Source organism: Equus caballus, chromosome X (genome assembly GCF_041296265.1).
Source record: "Equus caballus isolate H_3958 breed thoroughbred chromosome X, TB-T2T, whole genome shotgun sequence".
NCBI classification, from domain to species: Eukaryota; Metazoa; Chordata; class Mammalia; order Perissodactyla; family Equidae; genus Equus; species Equus caballus.
The window spans coordinates 110,563,245-110,588,277 of record NC_091715.1 but is presented as its reverse complement, the minus strand read 5'-3'; the positions used below and the strand labels follow the sequence as shown (position 1 = coordinate 110,588,277).

Below are 25,033 nucleotides of genomic sequence, written 5' to 3'. Positions count from 1 at the left end.
GTATAGATAAAACTCACAAAATAGTTATGATGGATTATAAATGTTGATGGGAGATCTGAGCATGTGAATTATGTGTACATTTAGAGTGTTAATAGGAATTCACATAAAGTACATATTCACCTAAGAGTCTTCCAGAGTGTTCTGTTAATGAGTTGTTGACATATTTGAAAGACATTTCATCTAAGGATGACATTTTTCATATTTATGACAGTGTATTTTCATTGAAGTAAGTGTTGCTCCATCCAGTATGTTAAGATATTATGTCCCCATCCCAAAGAGAGATGGAGTGACCTCTCGGCACTTGATTTTCTCAGTTTTTCCTATGATTTTGCCTTCTTTAAATTCCTAAGTTGGAAACCTTGTGTAGTTTTCTTTAGTCTCCTTAACAGAATGAACTCCATTCCCTTGGTAGCAAGTTTCTAGAGGTGGTTTCTACTCTTCAATTCTTTTAATATCTACCAGTGGATCACAGTCTCTTGGCAATGAACAGAGGCAGCTTGCTAATACCAGGGTAGTATTACCAAATTGCTTCAGAGGGAACTCTTACTTGGAGCCAGGCGCTCCTGGGTAAGGCTGAATCAAATCAAATGGAAGTCACCGAAAGCTCATGGAGCTACCTATAACTAGCTGTATAAAGGAGAGGAGCAAAGAAAGTACACTTCAATTGTGACATTCTGACACAGTGAGTGTTTGGAGTTGGGAGAAATAGAAGGGAAGAAGAAAATCAGACATAATGAAGGATGTCCTCTGTAGTATTGTACTTAGTTTTGTATTATTAGTTTCAATGTCCTTTAGCCAATGGAGTGTGTGTATATGTTGATGTTCATCCAGCTAGCAATAATAGTCCACCTCCTCTACCTATCCATCTGCACATTTTTTATTATTTATTAAGATTTATTTCACAGTTTAATGTTCACAGCAAAATTGAGGGGAAGGTACAGAGATTTCCCATATACCCCCTGTCCCCGTACATGCACAGCCTCCCTCACTATTAACATCTTTCACCAGAGCAGTATATTTGTTACAGTTGATGAACCTTCAGTGACACATCCTTATCACTCAAAGCCCATAGTTTGCATTAGGGTTCACTCTTGGTGTTGTACATTCTGTGGGTTTGGGCCAGTGTATGATGACATGTATCCATCATTATGGTATCATACAGCATATTTTCGCTGCCCTAAAAACCCTCTGTGTTCCACATATTATCCCTACCTCCTCAATGTATGTTTTAACCTTTTGAAAATATTTCGAAATATATTATATCTCTACTATGAACCTTGCAAGTTTTGTCCTCTTTCAACAGATGAGGAAATTAAAGCGCAGATTATACAGTTAGTGATAAATCTAGGAGAAAACCCAGATCTCTTAATTCCAAAATATCCCACCCTGTGCTTTGTCCACCAGTGATTAAATGGAGGTTAATGATTAAATCACTTCCTTGCAAATGGCCAAGACAAATGGGTAACTTTAGGGGCCCTAGAAGTAATTTTGTATATAGCCATCCTTTAAAAAATAAATTTGAAAGACATCCACAGTTGTTGGAAGGAGGGAAGAGATGCCATCACGTGGTATTCATTTGCAGGGATCAGGTTTTCCTGAGTCAGAAGGGGGTTAAGAAATCTGCCAAATGCTTGGGAACGGGTTCAAATCATTGCAGAAGTGCAATGGAAAAATATGACTGATGGAGCTGAAGAGTATTTGCCCTATTCTTCAATAGGTGGCCTGCCTGCTGTTCTTTCTCCCAATTTTATGATTCCTCTTTAAAAACTTCTCTCTTAATAGGGATGATTTGAAATCCTTTTCTTGACTCACCAAGCAAAGTAAATACATTTATGAATGTGTGTGTTTATTGTTTATATATTTGCAATGTTATAGCTAAGCTATGCTGTGTCATTTTTATTCTTGTATTTGACAGTTATTTAATATTGATGGTCACCAACGATGTAGTGAACAATGAGCCAGAACTAGAACCTAAGAGAGATATGAAGGAAAATAGAAGGACCCTGCCCTTAAGTGGCTTATGGGATACTGCCCTCCACTGGGGCAGGGGCCTTCTCTTGCTTCCCATTGCATCACTACTGCTCTCAAATGTAGAATAGGGCCTGGGACATGATAAGCATTAGGTAAATATCTGTTGAATGAGTGAATGAATGAATCGATGAATCTGCACATGACTGCTAATAAAGTATACTTTATGAGAGGCTGTAGATAAAAGCAGGAACCAGGGTCAGGTAAGATTATTCAAGGAAGAACTCCTGGAGAATTTAGTGATATGGTGAGGAGGGATAAAGATATGCTCAGACTAATAACAAAGGTTGGTCATTTGTGTAGTAGGCCTGGTAGAATTTTAAGGCAGTATGAGCCTAAGAACATTGATAATGGCACTGTCTTTTTTTGGTGAGGAAGATTCGCTTTGAGATAACATCTCTTGCCAATCTTCCTCTGTTTTGTTTGAGGGAGATTAGCCCTGAGAAAACATATGTGCCAGTCTTCCTCTACTTTGTATGTGGGTCACAGCCACAGCATGGCTTGACAAGTGGTGTAGGTCTGCGTCTGAGATCCAAACCTGCAAACGTGAGCCACTGAAGTGGAGTGCATTGGACTTAACCACTATACCATGGGGCTGGCCCCAATAAGGGCACTTTTAAAAGCCATATCTAGGCTGGACAGGAGACAGTGTGACAATAGATGGGGGCATGGAATTGAAAAGCATCAAGTGGTTTGAGATATGAATGAGAGAAAGGAGCTCTGGTGTAAAGAAGTGAAAGAGGAAGTGTAACATTGCCTTGGCTATAGTAGGTACCTAATCTATACCAGCTGAATGGATACGCTAGCACTAGACTGCTTTTGTTCTTAAATAAGGCAGCACCATAATGTACTACGTGAGGAAGTCTGTTATAGAAACTGTATGTAGGGTGGACTGATTGTGTGTGTGTGTCTGTCCGTGTGGATGCACATGCTTGTGTGCAGATGAGAGAGGGCAACTGAAGGTAAAGAGATCTTTTAGGTTATTATTATAATAATTTAGTTGTGAAATAAGGACTTAAAGTATGGAGGTTATGAAAATATAAGGAAATGAATGAATATGAGAGATGTTAGAGTTAAGACATAGTGATAGATTGGATATCGTGGACAAAGGAAAGAGGGAAGAACAATAATTTCAATATTTGAAGACTGAAAAAACAGGATAAGTGATGATGATGACTAAGCTATTAAGAGGATAGCATTTTGGGGAAGGATGAAGGCAGTCCCGGGCATGTTAAATGTCAGAGTGAGAAATCTTGTACTCACCTAGAGGTCTGTGACTAAAGAGAGCATGATAGCATTAACATATGAATATAAGCAGCTATTGAAAGTGTGGCATGAAGGAGATCTCCAGTAGTGTTGAAACATAGAGCAAGGTTTCTCACCCTCAGCATTATTGACATTTGGGGCTGGACAATTCATTGGTGGTGGTTGTGGAGGGGGCTGTCCTGTGTACTGTGGGATGTTTAGCAGTATTCCTGGCTTCTACCTATGTGATGCCAGTAGCAACCTACCCTCAGCTGTAAAAATTGAAAATGTCTCCACACAGTACTAAATGTTTCTTGGGGGGGAAATCACCCTCAGTTAAGAACTGTTGGTATAGAGACTGAAAAGTAAACTACCATAGATTGGACCTTTGGAGTACAGCAGGAGGTGGGGTTGGGGGTAGGAGGGAAGGTGGATCTAAAGGATCAAGACAGAAAGTAAGAGTGATTTAAGGAACTGCATTAGGACGACATAAAATTAGGAGAGCTTTGACAAGTTTTTGCAAATTGGCATTTGGTAAGAAAACTTGAATGAATGCAATGATTTCCTCCATTCACTGACTATCCAGGGGGAATGTGGTTTAAATGATGGATTTATCTGGCTGCTGCTTCTGGCTTCTAGGGGCCCATGGGTCCTGGTCTCTAGACCCAAGCCACTACTTGGCTTTGGGAACTTTTCCAGTGAACTTTCACTTCCTTGAACACTGAAGACATAGCAAAATAATTCATCTAGGATCCTATGGAGGGTACACACATTATATGTTCTGTCTCTTACATGTACATACACACAAACCAAGGCAGCACTTTTATTTTGTTTTTACCACCACAAATGTACCTATACAGAATTCTAGGATCCCATTATGCCTAGCCCTCTTAGTGACTGGTCATTGTTGAAGGTGGAAAGGAGAATCTTAGATTTATAAAATATTTGTGAATTAAAAGACTATTAGAGATCTTCTGAGATCATCTGTCTAGCCCAGTGTTGTTGTTTTTTTCTCACTTCTTAAAACATAGTGTGCAGGGCATTCCTAAGAGAGAGAGTATTGTATCCAAAGGCAATGAGGGGTAAAACACCATGGGGTTTTCAGGAACATTACGTTTTTTAACCGAGCTGAAATGTCAAGTGTGAAAAGATGATAGAGCGGGGTAAGGTGAGAGGCACGTTCTCTAGGGAAGACAGACAACACACCAGAACATATATAGGGAAGACAGACAACACACACACACACACACACACACACAAGATGTGGCGATTCTTTTGGAAATGAAGTTTACTGCAGAACCCAAATATATAGCATACATAAAAGAGGAACCATTTGATACAACTCACCCATACAACTTTGTACAGTTTGTATGAATTTGATACAACTTCACCATAGTGGCCTGTGAAGCACTCCACCTAACACTAGGACTCTGGAACACAATTTGAAAATCACTCCAGGGGCTAGCCAACTGGTGCAGCAGTTAAGTTCACACATTCTGCTTCTCGGCAGCCCGGGGTTCACTGGTTTGGATCCCGGGTGTGGACATGGCACCGCTTGGCAAACGCCATGCTGTGGTAGGCGTCCCACATATAAAGTAGAGGAAGATGGGCATGGATGTTAGCTCAGGACCAGTCTTCCTCAGCAAAAAGAGGAGGATTGGCAGTAGTTAGCTCAGGGCTAATCTTCCTCAAAAAAAAAGAGATACATTAAAAAAAAAAAAAAAAGAAAATCACTCCAGCAGCTGGCACTTTATCTCTAAAGGACCGGATAGTAAATATTTTCAGTTTTGTGGACTATGCAGTTTCTTTTGCAATGGCAACTATTCAACTCTGCCCTTATAGCAGGAAGACAGCCATAGCCAAGACGTAAATAAATGGGCATGGTGGGATTTTGCCTGCTGCTGACCATTTTGGTTTGCTGACTCCTGAAACTCCCCTCATTTTTTACAAGTGGGGACTCTGAGGCTGAGAACAGGGAAGCAAGTTACCATTAAGAGCAGTGCTAGGATTGCCACCTTATTTCTTTACCTTTTATTTTGCTGTCAAATAGAAATTTCTGATGTGTATGTGTGTTTGTGTTTAGATGAACTCTGTCTAAGGGTCTTTAATTAAACAGTGCCTTCAACCATAGGTGAAGTATTTCTTTCTCATAAATTGGAGGTGCCCCCCACATCATGTCATTTTGAGAGACTAGTGTCTTTGCACTACTCAGTGCTTGCTTCTGTTTGTATTTCTGATGAATGGCTTTTCCCTATAAAGATATCTATACCTCTACTGAGTGAAGCGTTTCAGGCCTCGTGTTATATGTCTTCCTGGGGAAAAATGGCTGTGTTTTTAATATCTTAATTAGACAATGATGTGATAATTAAAGTTACTGAGAGAATGAGACCCATGTCAAGGCTATCTGGAGTGAGTGTTCAAAGTTGAGAGATTTAGAGCATGCATGACTTGGCATTAACTTTTTCTTTGAAAAAGAAAAGCAACTCTTAGTACTTTTTGTACCATTCTGCTAAGCACTTACGTGTTATCTCATTTGATCCTTATAGAGGTATAGCACGTTATCTCCATGTTATTGATGAATGAGTAAATGGATGCTCAGGAAGATTAAGTAGCTTGCCTAAGGTTGCATACCTAGTGAGTGGCAGAGCCAGGATTTGGACTGTGGGCAGTCTGAGGCCAGAGCTCATGACCTTAACCATTTGACTATATGGCCTCTCTCTTCAACTAAGAAGGAACTACTGACATTTCTGATGGCATTGGAAGGTGAATTTGGGGACCCAGGATGTCCTAATTGCTGATCTAACATTTTTAAGGAGCTTAGCACAGGAGATAAGTTTGTAGAGGAAAGGCAGAAAAGAAAGGGGGATTTATCATGATGAAGGTAAAAGTGAAACATAAAAATTTCAGGATAATAGAGGGGTTAACAAATCATATAGACCCTTGGTTCTTTCTACATGTAGATGAAATATAGAAAGCAGTATGTAAGTTAGAAGATAGCTGACTTTGTTGATTGCATCTGAAAAAGTTGTCTTTTTCTATCCTAATTTATCTAGGAATTAAGGACTTACTAAGTGATCATGGTGTTTATGGGTAAACTGTATTCTTTCTTCTTTTAAAGGAGGTAGGAGAATTATGCCAGCAAGTGGTCCTGGTACCTTGTGGAAAATCATCCCAGTGGCAAAGCATAATAGGATTTTTCTTGACCTGCATGCCTATTTTCAGCCAACTCAGAAAACTCCCTGGGCCCTTATTGCATTTCCCTTCCAGAGGGTTGGCTCAGTGACTTCTATTGCTGGGGATACTTTTGCTACAATATTGAGGTTTCCTTTCTGAAGAAAGTTAGGGCATGGAGAAATCCACCTGGCCTTGAACTGCTTAGTTCTCAGCTCTCTGAACTTACTTTGCACACTTTGCCATCAAGGAAAGAACTGCATGCTATCTAACTTTAATTGCCTTTAAGTATAACTGCTATAAGCCTCAGTAATTATAGTTAACATTCTCTGCATTAACATTGCACTACTCCCCTAGGGTTTTCAGAACGATTCACAAATAAATGCATTCAACTTTAAATGGGTTGTGGGGATTATAGAACCCAAAACGTGAAGGATAGAGGATGTTTCCTGCTCTCTGATTATTCAAAGCTTAGCAAATAGGAAGGCAGAGGCATCCATGACCAAAGGTCGTGATTACCCTAGTCAGTGTTGTTACAGATAGTCATGCACCTCAGGAAAGAAAGGTTTAAGCTTATTGAGAGAAGGAAAATGATGATTTTTTTGTTTATTTTCAAGGAAAAGTTATAATGGATAAAAACACATAGGCTTTTAACTTGCCTCAATTGGTTTACAAGGCTAGATTGAAGTAGGCCTTGGAATGAAGGAAAATGTCAAGAAAATATACAGAAAATTTTAAAAGTTTTCTTTTCCAAGTCACCTAGGTGAAGCATGCCACAGGTCTGGTAGGAAAATATCATAGATTTTCTTCCACCTAGAGAAAGTTCAACAATTCTAATTTAGGAAGAGGGCAGTTATAAGACAAGGGGAGTTTCCCCATCAGCACATGCCAGTGCTGTCTGTCTGGACATTCTAGAAAGCAGTGACTTAGACACATTACCATTAAGGAGTTACCTGGTTTCTGCAATGGGGAAGTCAGGTTGGTCCTGCTGGCTTGGCCTCAGTTAAATAGGTGTAGGCAATGCTGATAGGATGGGTAACCTCTTATATAGCAACTGTCTACATAGCTAGCTCAAGGGCTTGGGAATTTGTTGAAAAGTTAGAGTTGAGCTGAATTCCTGAATTTCCTATTGACCAGGTTATCAGTGATATTTTCAGATTTCAATCTTAATAGTGAAAGTATTCCTAATACTTAATAGTGTAAGTATCCCTCAGCTTCCATGAAAATGGTAATGACAGATGTGACCAGCTTAGAAAAATTTCTGCTTTAGAAAGAATCCATGGGTTGATTTTATTAGCAAGAACAACACCTCATAAATGTTATGAAATGTATAATCTGCTCATTTACTAAGTTGAGAAGGCTGAACTTTCCCCTATCTTCTTAGATTTGAGGGTATGTGTGCCTTCTTTAAAGAGCTCTGAAATCCTCCTCATTCCTTCTTTCCCATGGAGCCAGGATTTGGCTTGTAAGTTACAAGGGTACAAAGAACTCATATTTTCAGTTCCAACTTGCTTCTATCTTTTCTTTTGGATATGGCTCATAGGCTTGCAAAAAGGAGGAATTGTGTTTGACTCATTTAGTCTTAGATTTGATTTGTTAGTTTGAGTCTTTAGGGATCTTTAAAGGTCCCAGAATATAAGTTGAGGGGACCAACTTTTATTGGGAATACAGCCCAATGATATCAACTCAGGCTTATGAGTGAGGCAGAAATTGCAAATAACTTGTGTTCTTCTAGTGAAGAACTAGTGAGGCAGCACTGGACAATGAGGAAACTAAAGACTTTTGAACTAATGCATGGCAGCTTCACTTGTGAGAAGCAGAAACTTTCCAGGAGAGCAGTGATGATTATGTAGTGTAATTACCAGGACTGTAGACTTCAAAAAAAAAATTCTAGCTTCCTTGTTCCTTCCGCAGTTGACCACCTTTTTTCTCTCACTCGGATGGGAGATAGCTATTTAAAGGCAGGTAGGCTTCCTTTCCATGCCAAATTAAACTTTTCTCCCTGGAGAGCCTTCCTTTTTATTTTTTAGCATTTCTCTATTGTAATGACTAAAATAAGATATACCTTCCCCCAGAATGTTCCAATTTATAGTGAAGAAGAGCAGAGGTGAGGACATCCATAAATGGGAATCTTAAGAGCTTGTCATCTACGACAGACTCTACTGATGGAAATAGACTTGGGGAAAACACAGAGATGGGGAAGGAGAAAGGGATTAAAAAGGCACTCCTAATTCCTATCGCTCGCCGCATTCTCTGTATCATAAGTACAAGGCAGCCTGCTACTCGTCCGTCATGAAGGACCTTCTCGCGATTCATTCTTTTTTTGGAGCTGGACAGGAAGAGATCTAAAGACGAGGCTGGATTTGAGGGCTGCATAACTAACCCTAATGTTCTCTTTCCTTCCATCTCACAACTCTCCCAACCTGAATTTTCAGCTGAAAAAGAAGCAGGTGTATGTAGATAAGGTGGAGAAGATGCAGCAGGCTCTTGTACAGCTCCAGGCAGCATGTGAAAAACGTGAGCAGCTGGAGCACCGTCTTCGGACACGACTGGAGAGAGAACTGGAATCTCTCAGAATTCAGCAGGTATGGAGAACTCAAAGACAGTGAGATTATTCCTGACTGCTTATTTTTCAGTTGGTGTTTGACATGAAGACAAAAACCACACTCTTGCTCATCTTTAGGTTTTTTGCCCCACTTGATCTTACTCCAGAGTGCCAGCTTCCTAACCCAGGAAAATCTTTAATGCCTTTTATCTTGCACCTTTTATTTTCATGTGAACCTTAGCAACAGCAGACCCTATAAGAAGTGAAGATGCTATATAAATAGACTACTAGACATTTTAGAATTGGAAATGGTCTTTAGAATCATCTGGCCATACTCCTCCTCATTCTTAGATGAGAGAAAATCAAGACCCAGAAAAGGTTGCATGACTCACTTAAGGACATACAGTAAGTTAGGGGCAAGGTAGGAATCAAATCCTAGATTTTTTAAATTCCGGTTTCTATTGTGTACCGTGCTGCCAGGCAGGGATAGTGGTTTTTAAACCATTGATCCACTTTCTGAGCAGCATGACAATTTGATATGGCAAGTTCCTTTCCTGATCAAGGGAGTCTCATATTTGAGCCCAAGATAGAAAGTCCTGTGGCCTTAGGAGGAAATCTGAATTCTCCTTGCTTCTGAATCAGAATGCAAACTGAGGCGGCTTGGGCAGTAATCCTTTCCAAGTATAGGGGCTCTTCAAATGGGACTCGGCCACCATGGTTCTTCTCTCACTAACCTGAGGGGTCTCGGCATCTCTCCCAACAGCGCCAGGGCAACTCTCAGCCCACCAACGTTTCAGAATACAGTGCCGCTGCACTGATGGAACTTCTTCGTGAGAAAGAGGAGAGGATCCTGGCCCTGGAAGCTGATATGACTAAGTGGGAGCAGAAATATTTGGAGGAGAATGTGATGAGACATTTTGCTCTGGATGCTGCTGCAACTGTAGCTGCTCAGAGGTAAGTAGCTGGCTGGTCGAGTCACTGCTTGAAGGGCGTGGGCTGGGGGGGAGAACAGAAAGGTGACTGATTAATAGATGTTCCAGTGTTTTGTGTTCTGTAATGTTCTGTTTTTTTCCCCAAAGTTTCTGCTTAAGTATGTTTTCTTTCATCTGGTTATGCGGAGACTGCGTAACTGTGGGGACAGGGGGTCAGGGATTTGAAAATTTAAGTTACTTATGAACTTAATGGAATCATAGTTCAGCTTTCCTCAGGAGCCAGAACCATTGCTGAGGAGATCAACTGAACATTTGCACACCTCCTTCGCCAGAGTCACAGATTTCTTTCAGCCACATGTGTAGCTTTCTTTGTTTAGCCCCAGGTCTAGAGTTAAAGCCTCTCCAGAGAAATGCCACTCAGAAACTAAATGTCACTCAGGAGTGGCTGCTGCCATTTGATAGCTCTGGCTCATCCAAGGGATGCCAAAGGCTGTGCTGAACATGAATCCATCCCTGCCCTTTGAGAAGGTCTATATTTGAAGGCCACATTCTCTGTGTCCATGAGTTCATCACATGTAAGCAGTCACATTCCATTTGGTAAGGAGGAGAAAGGGACAGGAGGAGTTTTTATTTTTTGCTTTCTTATATGTTCCCCTTTTCACAATATAAATTGTTCATTAGTCTTTGAAGGAAACAATGCTCTTGTCCAGTTTGTCTGTCTCACTGCTGTTCGTAATCATCAGTTGGGAAAGAAAGAAAAAAATAACAACAAAAACTAAATTCAGATCAGGAGATGACGTAGGTTGTTGGAGATACAGACAGAGCCTTGGTCTGGAGTAGAGTGTCTAAGGCAGGCTATGGCATATTGTACCCAAATAGGTCTCTATCCAGAAAGTTATTAAAAACCACGGTGTTGCCTTTAACATTCTCCTAAACACAGGGAGCCGACAGAGTCTGGAAGTGCTTGCCAGACTTTGGGCCGGGATGTGTGTGTGGAGGGGGCAGTAGATACATTTATTTTTGAGTCTTTCTTATGCTAAATCAGAGGGAGGTCAGTGCTTAAGAGCTGGACTGATGGTTTGTAAACCTCCTCACATCACAATTCTTCAGGAAGACATCTTATGTTTCTCTAACGTGCTCTGCCTGTCGAGACATTGCCTATAAACCTTACGCAGGTTGAAACTGCCTGTGCCTTGATTTTGATGTCCTTGTGGGCTTAAGCTTACCTGTCTCAGTTTTCTGAGAATGGTTTGCGTAGTACATGCTAGTGTAGTAATAGAGTACACAGACACCTCAGCTCTGCTAGACGACGGCTGAGAAGTTTGTAGGCAGATTAGAAGCAGAATTAAGTGTAATTTTAGCTGCTAGCTCCCAAGAAAACACCTGTGCCCAGTGCTTGTTCAGAGGTTATTCAGGAACTCTGAACACTGAAAAGGAGATGCAGGATAATTTTCTCATCTTTGGGCAGATACTTAGAAAGATAAAGCTCATGAATATGTGCAGTGTGAGAAAATGTTGGCAACCCAGGGTTCTTGGTGCTGGGAGGTTTACTGCTGTAACTGACTTCAGAATATACTCCAGGTCAAAATGCAGAAAAGCTAGGGGGTTGTCACTGGGGGCTCCTATAAAGAAACTACTCCCCTTCCTTTCTCCCTGGGAAGTTTTGAATATTGGGGGAACTCCCTTTCACATAGATTTCTTTCCAGAATCTGCTGACTCCCATAAGGTAGATTTAATTTGAATCGAATTCCTTTAAATCACCAAGTAGAAAGTTTCCATGTAATCACTGTTTTCAGTAAAATGTGCATGCTTATCATTTAATATGATAAAAACAGCCAGTTCCCACCTACTAGGAACATATTATGATAATTCCTCAGGCAAACATTTGGATCTGGACTGTGTACCTTTTGCACGCCTATTAATTCAGCCTACAAGAGAGATTGAGAGATTGCATTCAAATTCTTGTAAAATGAGAGAATTGGACGAGGCAACTCCTCCAGACCCTTCTATTTCTAGGGTTATACTATATTTCCAAAGATAGTGCCTCTTCTGTTCTGCCACAGAGATCGTTTTCCTTCTTCTCCTTTCTTTCTTTATGAGATTTCAAATTTGGAAGGTAACATTCAGAAAACTTTATTTCAGAACCTGTGGGCTCTTCTGCCTTTCCTTTCCACATCTCTCGCCATTCTTTTTCTGTCCAAGGGTTTCACTCTCCCTCCTCCCAACCCTAAATGTAGGTATTGACCAAGGCTCTGCTCTTGGCACCTTTCTCTGGTGAAAGCTTTATATTCTGTTTTCTTCCAAAATAATTTTTAAGTGTCTAGGATATTGGCTGCAGATGCAAAGTGCTCAACATATATTTGATTGAAGAAGGAAGAAATAGAAGAAAAGAAAAAGGAAGGAAGGAGAAAGGAAAAAGTGAAAGAAGGAAGGAAATGATTTCTGACTCTATAACTTAAATCCCTAAATCTGCCACATTTATGCCACATTTTAATGGCCTACTTGGTTTCTGTGTGCAGATGTTCCTTGACTTATGATGTGGTTATGTCCTGATAAACCCATCATAGCTTGAAAATATTGTAAGTTGAAAATGCATTTCATACCCCTAACCTACCGAACATCATAGCTTAGCCTGGCCTCCCTTAAATGTGCTCAGAATACTTACATTGATCTACAATTGGGCAAAATCATCCAACACAAAGCCTATTTTATAATAAAGTGTTGAATATCTCATGTAATTTATTGAATACTGTATTGAAAGTGAACAACAGAAAGGTTGCCAGTGTATCGGTTGTTACTCTCGTGATCATGGGCTGACTGGGAGCTGAGGCTTGCTACCTCTGCCCAGCATCATGAGAGTATTGTACTGCATGTTGCTAGCCCAGGAAAAGAGGAAATTCCAAAGTTCGAAGTACAGTTTCTGCTGAATGCTTTTGCACCATTGTAAAATTAAAAAATCATAAGTAGAACCATTGTAAGTTGGGGACTGTCCGTATTCTGCAGTATCTGAAAATTAATGTAGTCCCAGCATAGTAGCTCATAGGTAAGTAACAGCTTGCACAATTAGGAAATGTTGCTTGGGTGGTATCACTGGTAGTTTTAGAATTTTTTCAATTAAGGTATTATTTGAATATTAAAAAAACACCTATTTTAGGTGTATGGTTTGATGAATGTTGGTAATTGTATACAGTAACATAGCCACCACCACTATCAAGACGGAAGACGCATTCTAAAGTGTCCTTGTGCTCCTTTAACTTGATCCCTTCCTTGCACACCTGACCCCAGGCAACTAATCTGCTTTTTGTCATTATAATTTTGCCTTTTCAAGAATGTCATATAAAAGGAGTCATATAGTATATACTCTTTTTGTTTGAATTCTTTCACCCAGCATAATTATTTTGAGATTCATCCAAGTTGATGCATGTATCAATAGTTTATTCCTTTTTGTTGCTGAGTAGTGTTTCATAGTATGGATGTACTGCAGTTGTTTATCCATTCACTTGATGATGGATATTTGGATTGTTTCCAGTGTTTGGTCACTATGAATAATAAAATACAGATTTTTAAGATAAGAATGGACAACTGTCTTTTCTCAGGTGAGAAGACATATTTATACCCCTTCCAGCACTTTGATTCTATGAAGCACCTCTTATCAAAGGGAAAGATGTCAGGGCAAGAAATCATATGTAGTGTTTGTATATGAGGTACTCCCCTAAGCACTTTACAATTATTGCTTGTCCTCACAATAGTTCTTTGAGAGAAGTACTATTATGCATTCTACAGATGAGGAAACTGAGGCATAGACAGGTTAATTAACTTGCGCATGGCGACACACAGCTACTAAGAGGCAGAAGAACCAGGATTTAAATCTACATTTTTGACACCTTAACCACTATACTCTGCTGCCACCCAGATATGATGATTTCAAAGATGGTGAAATAGGGATTATTAACTGTTCAACAGTTAGTATTTGAGACTTATTCTTTAGTCGCTTAAAAATATTTTAAATAATCACAATAATGTGGCTTATACTGTAACTCCATATTATTGTGTCCCTGGAGATTCCTCTCTAGATTCTTAATATAGACGATGGAAATTACTACCAAGTAGGAGTTCAGTCCCAGAGGAAGCGATTGGCAATGCAGATTTTTTGTTTCAGTTCACAAACAGTGAATTTATTTCTGAAGAGCAGAAAAAGGATAAAAAGATAACATATCCAATCAACCATGTAATTTATGAGTTTGCATTTACTAAATCAGGTTGTTATCTTTCTCCAAATGTGCAATATTTCCTTTTTATTTGGGGCGAAGTAAATCTGGGAAAGAAGGAAGTGAAGAAAGGCAAAGTTGAAGGTAGAAGCTGGTCATATGCATTCCCCATACCCAGTGCTTCATTTGTAGGCCTTTCTCAGTTTCCATCCTCAGCTTTCTTCTCATTCTGCATTCTGTCTTAGTGATCTTACTCTCTACTATAGCTTCAAATAGTAACTCTGCCACCTCTAAGATTAAAGTTAGAATTTTCAACAACTTGTTGGATATTCTCATGTGGCCATTCATAAGACACTTTAACTCCAATGTAACTAAAATCAAAACCCACTATAACATCTTCCCAAAAAAATCTCTCATTGGTTTCCTATCACAGAAAATGAGTGTTGTGCCATCTTTTCTAGTAATTTGAATTAGAAACAACAAAGTTCTCATTCATTCTTCCCTCTCCCTAACGCTCATATTTAAATAGTCTCCACGTTCTAGAAATTCTGCCTCCTATAACCTGTTTGAATTTCCCTTGCCACTTCACCAGTTCATGCTTTCAGTATTTCTTACTGGGATTATTACAGTAACTTTTCTGACTCATCTGCTGATTCTGTCCTCTATCACTCCTCTAATCCGTCCATCACATTTCAGCAAGAGATAATGCTATCTTCCTACAACGCAGCTTAGATAATTCCATTCTCCTTGAAAAGCTCTAATAATTTTCACTGCCTATTGGAATAATGTTCAAACTCATTTCTGTAATAGTTAATTCTTTACTTTTTTTGGTCTCCCCTTCCAAGTTTCCTGAAGTCAGAGACTTGTCTTATCCATGTTTATCCACTCTCCAGCCTCCCAGTAACTTCAAACACAGTGCTCCACTCATGGTCCAGTTCACATATTAAATAAACAAAAGGATGCTACCAATAGGAAAAGATGGACTTGAACTTTAAAAGGCCACTAGATGTTTTAATTAGGAGGTCATGGGTGACGTTCTAGAAAGCAATGTAAGTAATGTGATGGGGATAACTTCATCGGAGAAAGGAAGGAGAGAGAAGATGATTGGAGGGATAGTTGCCAGAAACTGTTTACTTAAGAATTTGAGATGTAGGATGTCAAATTCAGAAATATACAGTTTGGAGTTTGTAAGTTGTATTTTTAAGCCCAGCATCTATTTACTGATGTGCTTAAGGATAGCCTCAGAGAATTGGAAGTTAGGTCAAGTTGCTCCTTCACTGTTTTTGCTTGCTTTTGCCTAAGCCATTGGCTTCTGGAAGGAAAATTGATGTTGAAGGCCCTCCTGGCAGCTCTGTAGGAATTCACTAAGTGCCCCACATTTTCAGGCTCCATTCCTGAGGAGCTCACAGTGTCCATATCAATTAGCTGGCAGGGCTCTGAGTCCCCTAAATGGTCTTTTATGCAATGAAAGTGGCAGTAAGCCAGCACTGGCCCCCCCAGTGACAAACCGCACGCTCAAGTCCCCAGTGTCCATAGACACCATGCACTTTTTAGAGAGGCCTGGCTCTGAAGCCTCAGCCATCATATTGGAACTCTGCACTGCAGGACTTGCCTCCAGTATTATACCACGAACTGGAATTCTTTCAAGTCATGCTCTCTTGTATTGTATTCTCCTTCTACCTATACTTCTCTCTCTTAATAAGAGATAACTTTGTTAAACCTGAGCCTGGCATTGTATGTTTTACATGCCTACTTTTATTTTATCTTCCCCAAACCCCATGAGATATTGCTACAATTATCGTTTTCATTTTGCATATGAGGAGACTGAGGCTGAGAGCAGTGAACTGACTTTCTGAGCTCATAGAATTTGTTAGTGGCAGCGTACTTGGGAAAGTGGGACTTGACCCTGGTGCAGTCTAGTCAGAGCCTGTGCTCTCAACACTATACAATGCCACTTCCTCTTGGGTACTTCAGAACACAGGGGCCATTCCCAGTAGGGCTATAAGCACGTGAACTTCAGTAGAACAAGTGTGGAATTCTGAGATGCTAAAATATTTTGAATTTAGCAAATGATGAGAACTATTGTCCTTCCCTTTCTTGTTCTCCAACTTGTCACCATTCAAATAAGTTGTTTCAGCCTTGCATACACGGTGCAAGCCTTTAGGGGAACAGTGGTTTTGCAGAAGCTCACCCAAATTCCCCAACTTTAATAATGACTTTCTGCCTCTTCATTCCCCTGCCCTTTCACCCCCATCTGCACAAGTCACAATCTCTAAGCTAAGAGAACATAACTAGCTGCTAGCAGAAAATATTCCTGGAGTTCTCCCACAGATCCTCATTCTCATAGAAAGTATAATGAAGCAGTGCCAGTTTGTTGTTTTCTCGGCCTGTCATCTGATTTCCTTTAAGACCAAAATAATTACATCAATATTCTTTCTAATCCCTTTTTCTTTTCCTCCAAATTACTCGAATAAGATCCATTTTATTCATTCTCTTTCCTCTTTTCTCTACCACTAGTTCAAAATGGACCAAAGAAAGACACATGACGTCACTTATCAGGAGGATATAGGATTCCCACATGTCTTTGACTTGTGCTGTTTAAACATTAGCCTTGCTTATGGGCTAGATCCTCTCCTTCTCTCTCTCTCTCTCTCTCTCTCTCTCTCTCTCTCTCTCTCTCTCTCTCTCTCTCACACACACACACACACACACACACGCACCCACACACATACTTTTCTCCTTATTAATTAGTCTTTGAGTTAATGGCCTGAGACACTTTCAGATGGAACATGATGGTCTCTCATGCAGTAGGGACTCTGGCAAGAGAACAGTCACTTAGTTGAAGAAGACTCATTGATTTGGCAACAGAATGTTTCAGATGTAGGTTAGATAAGAATCAAGTGGCACCGACTCAAAGGCCCTGCTTCTCACTCAGCTCACACACCCTACCTGATCTTCACTATCGACATGTCTATAGTTTGTTTCTAGCACTCAGATGTAGTTAATGTTATGCATCTGTAGCAATAGTTATTTAGTACATTCTCTGATTTCCTTTAAAGTCTAGCCTTTTTCCTCTTTATGACTGTCATGAGAAAATCAAGTGGAAATATATAATATCTTATAGATAATATAAATAATAATATAAAGTAGAAATAGAAATATCTCCTTGTTGCCTGGCCATGGTCTAAAAACTTGAAGGGACTCTCTGCCAGAAGGTTTTGGAAGGATGTCTGTCTAGTTCTGAAGGCAAGCCTGTGCACCTCTCATAGAATCCCTCACTGACTTTTGTAGCTATGTACATGCCAATAACCTCTTCTAGCTCTGAAAGCTGAACCCTCCCATCTTGGAAGCTCTTATGAGAAAGTCACCAAGAAACCAAACATTCATACTGAGTTTAATTTCAGCTTAGGGCTTTCCAGCAATACCTTTGACTAAGGAGGGAAATAGGATTCATTGATTTTGTTGCCCTCCCGTCATCATCACTGCCATTTTTTCCCCAGGGACACAACAGTCATCAGCCACTCTCCTAATACCAGCTATGATACAGCTCTAGAAGCTCGCATCCAGAAGGAAGAGGAAGAAATTTTGATGGCAAACAAGCGTTGCCTTGACATGGAGGGCAGGTAAAATGTCAATCTGCACCCTAGTGGATCTGAGAAGTTGGTATGAAGACCAGATAGGTCAGTAAGGAAGGGCAACCATCTTCATTCACAACTGGGAAACCTGATAATGAAGCTTCCCCCTACCCCTGCACCCCTGCCAGCCTGTTACTTAGGATTTGAGGTGCAAAGATCTTTACCTTGATCGTTCCCTCTAGCTGTGTAATTCCAAGTAGCATTGCTTTCCCCATTGCTCTTGATAATTGCTTTCCATCTGCCCTCTGCCAGAACTGAACTGTTTGCATTTGCATTCTGGGGTATTCTTTCTGTACCTCAACCCTGTGATACAGCAGAGTGCTCGGTAAAAGAACCTCCACTCAAACTGGGAGATAGGGTACCTGGTGTCTCTTATAAACTCATGATCATTGACTTATTAGCTGAAATTGTGGCCCATTCACAGAAGTTCTCACCTTCTCATTGAATACATGATTTCCATTGATTCAGATTGTTCATTATGGCACCCACTACATTGGTTTACTCTCTCATATACAGCCTTTCTTTTCACTGATACTTTCCTTTGGCTTTTTAAGGAACAATGCCTGGATATTCTGCTGTATCCGCCTGGATGTGCAGACAGGCATTTTAAAAATGCCTTAAAAATGTCTTACAATTCAGAAATAACTAGATCACTCCTTAGTTGAAAAGATAATGGAAGCTCAAGTCCATGTAGGCAGTGAGACCAGACGTGGAGGCAACAGCAAGGTCTTTATATGGTCTTTGTCTTTGACTCCTAGGATCAAGACCCTCCATGCCCAGATTATTGAGAAGGATGCCATGATCAAAGTACTCCAGCAGCGTTCCCGGAAGGAGCCAAGTAAGACAGAGCAGCTGTCATCCATGCGGCCAGCAAAGTCTCTGATGTCCATTTCCAATGCTGGATCAGGCTTGCTCTCCCACTCTTCCACCCTGACTGGCACTCCCATCATGGAAGAGAAGCGGGATGACAAGAGCTGGAAGGGGAGTCTAGGTAATTACAGTAAATAAGGAAGATTAAAGTAACATATTTAAAGAGAGCCCCGACTTAGATACAGGCCCATGCAGCAAGGAAAAAGTATGATGGTCCAGATTCTAGAGAGTGAGATTCACCAAGTTGGGTTTTTCTCCTCCTGAGAAGCTAGCTGCATATTCAGGAGCTCCTGCACACTGTGAAGTCTCACTGAGAAAACATTGGTTGATTCCAAGACCTTAGAAGATAAGAATCCTGAGTTCTATTTGGGTGGGAAGGAAGTAACTTCAGTTTTCTCTAAGAAATTCTCAGATTTGGCCTTTGCCATGTGGGACCTTTTGTCTTTATCCAAAGCTCATGTGGCCTTCATGTCATTCAAAATTTCTAAATTCCAGTTTTTTCTATGTTTGTTCTTCCCATATAATAGGAGGACTCAGCGTTCTACTTAAGCTAAATAGAGCTCGGTGGCAGGTTTTTGTTACCAGAATGTTCTGAGATCAGAACAGAATGTACTTTTTCATTCCATTCCTGTCCATTCCTTCCCCTCTAATCAAAACCCCAGAAGTATTGTGGATACCACAGGGCACATTTTTAGAGCCTGAGGAAGCAAGCTATGTATATTTTTATTTAAGGTCTTTTTGGTGCTTCTAATATTGTTCTTGGTCCTCTGTCACTCACGTTGTCCTTTGATTAGAGTAGGCATTTGGGGGACCATGACCATCACCTTAGATTGCATAATTATTATCACACTCATCTGTGACTACAGACTTCTTTCCCTGATCCTTTCTGGCTTTCTGGTAATGGATAGTGTTGGTTGTAAGTGGAACTGAGGAGGAAGTGGAACTGAGAAGCATTCTGACAGCTCAGTGTAAATCAATAATCATTGGAAAACTAAATCAAAACAGATGCCCAGGACACTTAAAGGTTTAATATGCTGTGCTGGGGGTTGGAGATTGAGGACCAGAAGCGATCTGCCAAGTCTGAAAGAAAGTTTTAGCCATGCTCAGAGGTACCTCACAAACCGATTCCTGGGTTCACTGGAGGCAAAAGTAAAGAATTTAGACCCGTTCATACTTCTCTTGAATCAGATGTCTGTATTTGAATAACCTGTAGTTTCCTAACCTTTTTCCCTCTTTCCTTTGTAGGTATTCTCCTAGGTGGAGACTACCGTGCCGAGTCTGTCCCTTCCACACCCTCGCCTGTGCCACCCTCGACTCCTCTGCTCTCAGCTCACTCCAAGACAGGCAGCCGAGACTGCAGCACCCAAACTGAACGGGGAACGGAACCCAACAAAACTGCAGCTGTTGCTCCAATCTCTGTTCCTGCTCCAGTTGCTGCTGCTGCCACTGCTGCCGCCATCACTGCCAACGCTGCCACCAACACTGCCATCGCTGCCACCAACACCACCACCATGGTAGCTGCTGCTCCAGTTGCTGTTGCTGCTGCTGCTCCAGCTGCTGCTGCTGCCACTGCCACCCCGTCTCCAGCAACTGCTGCTGCTTCTCTTGCCGCTGCTGTTTCTCCAGCTGTTGCTGCTCAGATTCCAGCTGCTGCCTCTGCTGTTGCTGCTGCTGTTGTTGCTCCTGCTGCTGCTGCTGTTCAAGTTGCTCCAGCTGCTCCGGCTCCGGTTCCAGCTCCGGCTCCAAATCCGGTTCCGGCTCCGGCAGTGGCTCAGGCTTCTGCTCCGGCTCAGACTCAGGCACCAACTTCAGCTCCGGCTGCGGCTGCTACTCCAGCTCCAGCTCCAACTCCAGCTTTGGCTCAGGCTGAGGCTTCTGCAAGTCCAGCTGCCAGTTCTGGACCACGTCGTTTGTCTATACCGAGTTTGACCTACAATCCAGATAAGACAGGTAATAATAATTATTCATAACAGGTAGCTTTTGGTTCTGCCCTCAATTACAGATTTGTTTCTTGGTGCCTGCTGTTTAGGTATAGTTAGTCATTTGGACAGAATGACTGTCCAAAGGTCCCAAAGGGGATTACTCAGAAGAGATAAGGGCAGAGAGTCTGTAAATGAGTTTCTGGATGCCAGGATGGGAATGGGGATGAGTCAAGGCCATTCTCTTAGGAGAAGTAAATGCTCCGGTGAACGAGGCAGGGTGGCAGGCAAGTCTCACTTTACCATTGGCTTCATTGGCGCTCTAGAGCTGTCTATTTCTAGAAAAATGAGTTTTTACCTTGTCCCTAAAAGTCCTAACCCCTTATTTCCATTTAGATGGCCCTGTTTTCCACTCCAATACTCTGGAAAGAAAAGCTCCCATTCAGATCCTGGGACAAGAGCCTGACGCCGAGATGGTGGAATATCTCATCTAAATGGGCTAATCAAGAGCTGCAGTTTATCAGCAAGAATGCTTTTAATCATTTTTCCCTTTTGTTTGTTCTTATTTTGAGGGTGAGGACAAGGGTTGGGGGGTATTTTTTTAAAGGGACTTTTTATTGAAACGATATAGTACTTAAGTAATACCATACGAACTCCAGTCTATTCTGGTACACATAGAGAGTACCTCTAAAGACAGATTAATCAGAATGTGCTCTAAAGTTTATTGTTTGGATTTATACAAATACTGGGACTGTTAATAGCTGGATATACATCAATGTTTTCAATGTGCTTAAATTTGTTTAGCATTTCTATATTCCAGATCATTCTTTTTTGAAGAGCACAGTATGTTTGGAAGACAGTGTATAACATGTAGTTCAGAAGTGGGAAGCCGGAGAGAATTTGTGCGTCTGCTGTTTTGTATAGTTACCATCTAGGCAGCATCCAGAGAGAGCTCTCATCGTGGGCTCGTGAAAGGGAATAGTTTTAGGAGCTCTGTAAGCTGGAGAAAAGGTAGGGAGTATTTTGGTGTGGAAGGGTGCCGGAGCTAATTTTCCCTCCCAATTTCCCAGCTACCCTGTGCCAGGGGATTGTGTTTATCTTCATTTCAGTGGTGCTTTGGAAGTGGATTATTTTGGTTCCCTTGTGGAGGTTCATACATTCATATATATACTCTGGAGTAATTTATGCATTTGGATAATTAATATATTGCTTTCAGATGCTAGGAGAGTAAATTAGCTGAGTGATATACAGCTTCCTCTCTCTTAGGGAGTTAGACCATCAGAGGCCTTGATGGAGAGTTGCGTGAGGTGCTGTATGCAGACTTTTGTCGTCTGTGTATAGCCATGAACACAGCTTGCTTGCCTTTCCTGAGACCAATCTGTTTAGTGTCTGTTTCTTCTCCAGCACAAGTTCACTGGCTGTGTCACTATTCTCAAACTGCCTACCATTTGCAGAATGAGGAAGCATTTTTGTTGACGGGTTGAATGCTTTGAATTTCTGGTGAACTTTGAAATAACTCATTTTGTTTTCCCAAATTCTTAGCATACGTCTTAAAAGGCATATTTGACTATAACCTCCAAGGGAATAGCATCAAAAGCCCAAAGTACGATGCTGCAGTCAGAGGAGAGGTGGGCTGCAGCAGTATCCTCAGCTACCTCTTCTCACTGCCAGTGACTCCATCTTAGAATACCTTTGGAGAGCAGCAGGAAATGCGCATGTGGGCAGGGACCAAGGAGGCCATGGCTCCAAGCTGTGCCATAGGGCTGCCTCCAGGGACACAGAAGGGCTGGCTGCCTATTGCCGCAGGTCCCTGCTCTGTGTCACCTTTCTGTCCTTCATTAAGGTGACAAATCCACAGACAATGTCATTAAGATCAGTTTTCAAGGGTATGGGGGGTGAGGGGAGTGGGGGGTGATAGGTAAGGGTGGGGGGTAGAGGTTTGGGGATGTTAGTTAGAAACCAGATTAATAGAAGTGTAGGCCTGATATATTATGTTGTGAGGCATAGTGGCTGGAAGGAACTTTAGCAATATAACCCTGCCCCCTCATTTTAGTACTGAGGAATCTGAGACCTGGAGAGGTTAAGTGACTTTTTCGAGATCACACAAGACAGCTTTCCACTCTGCCAATTACCGTGCTTATTTTGGGAAACCCTTATATACAAAAAGCCCTGTTTTAAGAAAAGGCATCTTCATGATCCAGGGCATATGTGTTTTGTAAAATGTCCCTGGCTTGAGTAGTTTGTTCAGGATTCTGAATTCCTATCTTGCCTCTCCTGTAGTGCCTTTTGCAAGGTTTTCCCTTTCCTGATCCTCATTTCAACATTGAGTCACATGAAACATCCCCCTGAGAAATCAACCTCCCTTCTTCTCTTGCTATGGGATTGGCTGTATCGGATCAACTTACAGGGTTCCTCTATGAGTATAGGAATGGCATATTTAACAGTATTGTGTCATTCCTAATTATTTTCCAAAGGAATTATTTTGTGTGTGTCGGGGGAGAGACAAGAGGGAGGGTGATGTGATTTTCAGCCAGTCTTGAGATTTTCAGTAATGAAGTGATCATCCTAAACATTAGTCCTCAGTTATAAGCGAATCCCAAATAGAAATTAAAAGTGCATAATTTAAAATTGAATTAAAAGCGTGAAAAGTTAATACTCATTCATACAACCCTTTAGTCATAAGGAAAAAAACCCTTGAATGGTAGAAGCAACGAGTAGCAAACTTCAGGACTGCTCTTTTCTATCCAAGTAAATAAGTAAAAATGAAAAGAAACCTTTCATCTACTCCTTTCATGGTTATAACACATTGCCAGAAGTTTTGCTAGCTCTGGGAGCCATTATTTTAATCACATTCTATAAGGTGACAGATGTCATACATTCCACACTGTGTGGCAGCCATCTCTTTAGACTCATGTATTTTCGGGAAAGGAGAAAGTTCTTGGCAAAGTAATATTTTGAACTTTCCACAACATCTCTGCTCCCTCACACCAGAGGCAGTCCCTTTTGGCTCAGTTTTTAATCCCAGATAATTTGCTAAAATAGTATCGTACATCTAAGAGATGGAAGAAGTCCATGTCAGTGTATTATGTTTACGAAGAAGATAGATTCAGTCTTTTCAGAAAATCTCTAATAGGTGTCATTTTACAAATTCAGGTTTATAGGAGAAATCTCAAGTTAGCCACCTTTTCACTATTGTGTGGATGTAACATTTGGGGGATCTTTCTGGACTCCCACCTATCTATGCATTTTACTGGCACCTCAGGACAGAAGGATGACCTTGTTGTCTTAACTTGTACTGCCTGGTGGTCTCTGGGGACCTTCTAAGTCAGTTGTACCCCAATGTCCCATGTACAGAAAAACTCCATTAGAACAAACTTTACTTGATATAAAATTTCTATTAACAATTTTTTATTAAATAAAACTAGCTTGAGCTTTCTTTTAAAATCATGTATCTTGATTGTTGTTTTAATGAAGGATTTATTTTCAATGCTGCTTTTGAGCTTCGGGATGACAGGATAGCAGGAACCTGAAATAACTGCCATCATCTGCTATAGGAAACACCAAGAGACCCATTGTGTTCTCTTTTTCTTGTTACACAGTTGGGTGGGTACAACAATCGGAAAATGAACAAACTGATTGTGCAAACTACTTTTTATGAAGAGCCTAAACACTCATGATGCGGCAGCTTAAAGTGTATACATATGCACTAACTTTTATAAATTATATTCTCATGTCTGTTAGCCATGCAATCTCCTGTTATCTCAATTGCTCATTCACATATGGAATGTGTTACTTAAAATGTGTGCATTCTTACTGAACATGTTTTCAAAGGAAGGCATCAGCTATGGGCTAATTGCCACCAATTTCAGCCCGCCATGATCCTTGGAAATATATCTTCCAAGTGCCATCCATCATCAGTAGGACAAGTGTCGGGAGTTTGTTTATTTTTTTCCAGTAGCAACGATGGGTTACATGGAGCCGTCAAACCTCCTTCTGGCCTCCTTTGTGATTAATGGCATGTGTTGTAAAATGGATAGCTGGGGTTGGCAGTTGGCTAAAGAAGAATCACCTTTGGTTTAAAATGTATGTGACCCCATAATGACTGAGACTCCATTCTGTAATCAACTGAGCTAGTTCCAATAAAGTTAAGCAGGTTTGAATCCACTTTGTGCCTATCTTTTCACTGACAATAAAGTTAGCTATTTTAAAATGTAGTACTGTGTGGAAAATGCTTTGGTGTTTACCCAACAGAGGCTTTATTTGTGCTGTATCAGTGATTACTTTCAATTCAGTATGCAATGAAATTGCCTTTCAAGGGCAGCATGCAGAAGAATTTGCGTTTGCTTAAAGTATAGAATGTGATTATAAAGTATTAAGACAACCCCACGGGCCACATGCTCTAATCGGTTCCTTTATATATTTAGGCAGCATATGTTAAAAGCTTTTCATCTTTTTATCTCTTGGTTCCGAGGGGTAAAAT

The 25,033-nt window shown here is 40.9% G+C and overlaps 1 protein-coding gene across 7 annotated transcripts in view; it reads left to right on the top strand.

Annotated features, from left to right (window-relative positions):
- AMOT (angiomotin) overlaps positions 1-24,767 on the top strand; it is a 61,921-nt gene extending 37,154 nt beyond the window's left edge. For all 7 annotated transcript variants that reach the window (XM_005614426.4, XM_005614428.4, XM_023634127.2 and 4 more), the window contains 6 exons: positions 8,880-9,029; positions 9,753-9,943; positions 17,630-17,752; positions 18,523-18,755; positions 19,880-20,584; positions 20,950-24,767. In XM_005614426.4, the coding sequence (XP_005614483.1) occupies positions 8,880-9,029; positions 9,753-9,943; positions 17,630-17,752; positions 18,523-18,755; positions 19,880-20,584; positions 20,950-21,047 (1,500 nt within the window). In that variant the 3' untranslated portion in view covers positions 21,048-24,767. The remainder of the gene's footprint in view (positions 1-8,879; positions 9,030-9,752; positions 9,944-17,629; positions 17,753-18,522; positions 18,756-19,879; positions 20,585-20,949) is intronic.
- Positions 24,768-25,033: the final 266 nt, after the last annotated feature.